At 52.0% G+C, this 5,209-nt stretch overlaps 1 protein-coding gene across 1 annotated transcript; it reads right to left on the minus strand.

Annotated features, from left to right (window-relative positions):
* Positions 1 to 260: 260 nt before the first annotated feature.
* Positions 261 to 3,493, minus strand: LOC119326222. Its single transcript, XM_037599915.1, has 2 exons — positions 2,261 to 3,493; positions 261 to 2,148 (listed from the first exon to the last, which is right to left on the minus strand). Exons 1-2 carry the CDS (start codon positions 3,472 to 3,474, stop codon positions 693 to 695), a joined length of 2,670 nt encoding a protein of 889 aa, XP_037455812.1. The 5' UTR covers positions 3,475 to 3,493; the 3' UTR covers positions 261 to 692.
* Positions 3,494 to 5,209: the final 1,716 nt, after the last annotated feature.

Below are 5,209 nucleotides of genomic sequence, written 5' to 3' on the forward strand. Positions count from 1 at the left end.
TCGGCTCCAGCAACTGCTCCGATCAAGGCGACCCACGCTCGTGGAATTCTCTCCAGCCAAAACGGCGCCAGGCTCTGATGCTCCATGGTAACCACGCTACTCACGACGGCGGCCTGCTCACCTCACTTGCCTGCTTCTGCATTCGGGGTCAGGCGCCCTGCAGGTGTTCGGTGAATTGCCACGCTAGGGAGATTACACCGTTAAGAGTTGGGTCACGGATCCAGGGTATGTTTCCTCTCGACCTGACCAGTGATTACTATTAGGATTACACAATGCTTCAGACTGTAACCAGTGACATACTAAAGCATATTTCGGTTGCAACAAATGCTTCACTTTCCTGAATACAAATGCAATTGCAGTTCATGCACTCCCCATTCAAGTTCTTATGTGATAGAAAGTACACATACAGTCAGGAAAATGTCACCTACCATACATACCCATTGGGTTAAGAACTTAAGATACAGACAGACCGGCCCAGTGAATCGACAAACACTGTTAGCATGCTCCAATTGGGATTCAGGTTTATCCGAATATCTGATTACATCAACTAGACTAGGAATCTAAAAACAGAGAAGCTTTTCGATGAAGCCCTTGAGCAAGGGGGCAGAGCTAGCTACAGTAGGGCATGCTGATTAGAGATCTACAGTCTACACTACGGAGCTCAGATGAGCAATCGCACTCACATAGTAGAGCTACACTGCGGAGGTGCTTTGGCGCCTCTTGCGGCGACAAACAATACATGCCAGTACCGTATGGATTGCAAAGTAGCCCAGCACGGCAATGATGAGTGCGACCACAATCACAGACGTCTTCCACCCCCTGTTGGAGCCGGCTGCATAGGCCACTAGGAGAGCAAACAGATCTAGTCGGATCATCCAGTTCATCACCCTCAGCGACCATTTCTCCCATTCTCCTTCTTTCTTCTTTGGCAGCCATTGCGGTAGCAACATGATGATGACAACGATGGAAGCCACAAAGGAAATGGAGTTGCTGTAGAAGAAGGCGAGGTACCGGGGCCTCCTGTTGTCGTGCATCACCGGGTTGCCCGCCTCGTGCCCGTTGTCGTTGTTCTGCCACGCCCCGCCGGGCGGTTCGAGGCCGGCCTGGTAGGCTACGCTCGCCACCAAGATGCCTAGCAGCATCAGGTACTTGCGCCTCGCATGCTTCTTCGCTTCTTCTTCATCCTCGTTCTTTTCTTCTACCTCCTTCCTTTCTTCTTCCTTTTGTTCTCTGGGTTGCGCAACTACCGCATTGCTGCGCTTTCTCTTCAGCAAAAATACCAGCAGCAGTCCGGCTGCAACGAGGAGGACCACGGCCACCAACACGAAGATGTAGATGGATGTCTTGCGGTGTTGCGTGCTTCCGGCAGCGTAGGCCCCCATCAAACAAAACAAGCCCACCGCCGTGCAAACGGATAGTGCATTGCTTCGTATGGCTGGTCTGTACAGATTGGGGTTCACCAGGAGGATGATGAGGGCGATGGACAGCATGAAGCTCACTGAGTTGCAGTAGAAGAAGGCATAGTAACGGACTGGGTAGTTGTGCAAGAGGATCGGGTCACCAGCGTGGTGCCCGAGCGTGTCGTCCTGGAGAAGGAACCCGCCAGGAGGGGTGAGGCCGGCTTGATAGGTGATGGTTGCCGCCAAGATCGCGAACAGGAGCAACCGTTTGCGCCTCTTCTCCAGCAACTCATCTTCTTGATCGTCGTCTTTCTTGTCCTTGTGGTCCAGCTCCAGCGTGAAAAAGACAATATGGATCACCACATAGATCAGGGCAGCGCCTGCCAAAGCCATGACGTAAATGGAGGAATTCACGTCCCGACAGCTCCCGGCGGCATATGCGCCGATGAGGCCAAACAGGTCGAGTATCATGGCTGCCTCCAGCACGTGGTGCTTGATCAGCCTCTCCGTCTGGACCAGGACGATGACTACCAAGGAGGCCACAAAGGCAACCGAGTTGCAGTAGTAGAAGGCCCTGTACCTCCTAATGTTCGTTGTGATTAGAATCGGGTCGCCGGCGATGTACCCATCGCCCTTGTCCTGCCAAACGCCACCTGGTGGGTCCAACCCCGCTGTGTAGGTGATGGTGGCGGCAAGAGTGGCGAGCAGTAGAACAAGAGAGCGAGCCTTGTCCAGACCCTTTCTAGCACTGCGGTGAAAGAAGAAACAGAGTTCAGTTCAGTCGCGGAGAATGAAGAAGCAGAGTTCAGTTCAGTTGCGGAGAATGAAGAAGCAGAGTTCAGTTCAGTTGCAAACAGTACCTGACATTATCAGTAGTCTGCTGAATTGCATCAATTTGTTGCGTTGGACTGGAACGAGAAGACTTTAAAGTGTAGAAAGCATAGAGTAGGATGTATGCTGTTGCTAGAATGCCGCCGGCCAGGGAGACCACGTAGATGGTGGTTTTTGTCTCCCTGCAGCTGCCAGCGGTGTAAGCGCCGACGAGGCTGACAAGCGCGACGACGATGAACCCGTAGAGCACGAGCGACCGAGCCTTCTTCTCGCGGAGCTTCTTGCCGTCGATGATGAGCAGCATGATGATGAGCAAGGACGCTACGAACGATGTGGTGTTGCAGAGCAGGAACACCGTCAGGCGCGGTCGGTGGCGGTCCTTGAGGATTGCATCGCCCGGGCGGTAGCTGGTCCCGGTGGTGTCCCAGAAGCCACCCGGCGTGCTCAGCCCGGCGACGTACGTGATGCTCACCGCGAACGTCGCCAGGAGCATCAGGACCTTGCGGAGCCGTTCATCGGCTTTCAGCTTCTTCAGGACCTCGCGTTTGCGGTCCTCTTCTTCTCTGACATTGGGATCAGAGTCACGGACGGGGGAAGAAATCGTTCCGGCGTCGGAGGCGGGATTAGGAGTGGACATCACGCCGCCGGAGTTGGAGTTGTGGTTTGGTGCGGCGGACATTGTGCCGTCGCAACCGGAGCCGGATTTGTTGTCTGGGCACCACCAGTGCATCATCTTGAGAACGGCGACGTAGAGGAAGACGGCGGCCACCAGCACCGCGGAGTAGACAATGGAGACCTTGTCCTGGCAGGTGCCGGCGCCGTACGCGCCCATGAGGCTGAGCAGGTCCAGCACCATGACCAGCCGCAGGGGCACGACGACCCAGCGGCTGTCCTTCCCCTTCTTGTCGTGGCGGACGGCGAGGATGAGGATGAGGACGATGACCACGAGCGAGGCGGCAAAGGCGGTGGCGTTGCAGTAGAAGAAGGCGAGGTAGCGGCTGTACTGGGTTCCGCGGATGATGGGGTCGCCGGCGGGCTGCCCGTCGTGAGCGGCCTGCCAGACGCCCCCCGGCGGGCTGAAGCCGGCGGCGTACGTGACGGTGACCACCAGGGCGGTCAGCAGCAGAAGGTACTTCCGCAGGCTGTACTCCCATGGCTGCACCGGCGGCTTCGCCGGCTGGCCGGGCTGACCCATGGGCGCTGCCGGCTGCACCTGCACGGCGGAGACGCCACGGCACTCCATTCTCTCACTCAACAGCTGCCTGTGGTTCCCTTTCTGTTCTTAATTATTGTGATTGTGATGCAGACTGGCGAATGGTTTCGTCGTGATTATATAACGACGACTTGACTCGGCGCGGGCGCGTCGTCGGAACGAAGGTGCCTAGCCTGAGCCTCTGCGCCCTGCACAGCGACTCCCACATGCGGACCGACCGACGTCAGCGGTCCTCGGAGAAAGTGAACCAAGTCTTCTCCGGTCAAATAAAGTAAGCTATATTCTAGCCTAGCTTTTTAGGATGAAGTCGATCGGAAACATCGTGATGAGCACGCGTTTGCGTTTTTGGATATCTTGGTGTAGATCATCGTTGGACATATGTTTGTCGGCCTGGTCATGATTCCCTTTTATTCTTAGTATACGACAGCCTTCCTAGGTGTTAGTACTTGGATATTTTCTCCGTACGTGTGTTCTTTGGATCCTCAATCTCTATTCTCCTTATTATAGGTATACGAACCAGATTTTTTTTTCTTAATCATTGTGATGCAGAATGGCGAATGCCATGGCAGCGACAGGTGAGAAATCTAGAGTGGTGCGTTTGTATACTATACAGTATATGAAAAAGACTTGGCTCGGCGCGAGTCGTCGGGAGAAGCTGCTGAGCCTCTATCATAAAAAGTCTGACAGAGCCGTCGAGGAAGCGAAGAAGCAACATGCCAACCAGCAAGTCTTCCTCCGGTCAACCAGGGGCGCCGCTGTTGAATGCAGGTTTTATGTTTAGGAAAAAAGCATTTGCATCTGACAGATCCGGCTGTGACGTGGTGTGTGGTCATGTTGATTACGTCAGTGCAACTCGTCATGTAATTGCGTCGGAGTGAGCATCCTATGCAGCCAATCTTCATCGACCGGCCGATCAATCTAAAAGAACACGGTTTGGCCCTCTTGTCATACTTTCATATGGCACTAGGCCCACTAAGGGCATGTTCAACGGCAACCCGTAAATTTTCTTTTGCATCCGGGTCAATCCTCAAGCACGGATCCAACTATTAGCCGCATACATTTCAAACTATTTTCCAACAAATTGGATGAAATTCGTGCAAACAAGGCCGGATTTCATACAAACACGGATGATTTTCATTACATTTCGAACATTTAGAACAAAAAAAAGACCCGACTCTAAACCTATCCTATGGCGGTGGCGCCCGGTGTCCAAGCCCGTATCGTCCTTCATAGATGATCAGTAAATATGGACGACGGATTTTAAAGCAATTATAGACGGTGGATCCATGAACGATATGGCAGAAAATTCATTCTCGATGTCTTGCTCGAATCGGCTTGTTTGGGCCAACCTATAGAGTTGTGGTTGTCGGCGAGCAACATGTACAGTGTTTTGGCTCCTGGGTGTACATATACAGAGATAATCGGTAAATTATTAAAGAGTAGCAATAAAATTCAAAATAAAATATTTTTTACAAACATTGATGAATGTTTCACCCGTGTGCAATGTTTCGTTAAGAAGAACATTTGTAATGCTGTAGGAAGAAAAATTGATGCTTCAAAAGACTATTTTTTAAAACATTTTAGAGCATTGATTTTTTCCCAGACCTCCATGAATGGCATTCAATCACGGAATAGGTACAGAACTAAGCAACAATTGTATTAAAATATCTTTTTTCTTCTTTCTCCTGTGTTTTTAAAGTTTTTTGTTTGCAAAGAAAGTATTTAAGCTCAGCTGTAGAATGACACTTTCGGGTGAGCAACTCCC

The sequence above is a fragment of the Triticum dicoccoides genome, chromosome 6B (genome assembly GCF_002162155.2).
Source record: "Triticum dicoccoides isolate Atlit2015 ecotype Zavitan chromosome 6B, WEW_v2.0, whole genome shotgun sequence".
Taxonomy (NCBI): domain Eukaryota; kingdom Viridiplantae; phylum Streptophyta; class Magnoliopsida; order Poales; family Poaceae; genus Triticum; species Triticum dicoccoides.

Coding starts and splice junctions, on each gene's coding strand:
- LOC119326222 (XM_037599915.1), bottom strand. CDS start 3,474: ATGGAGTGCCGTGGCGTCTCCGCCGTGCAGGTGCAGCCGGCAGCGCCC. Junction 2,149..2,260: donor CAGACTACTGATAATGTCAG/GTACTGTTTGCA, acceptor CTTTCACCGCAG/TGCTAGAAAGGGTCTGGACA.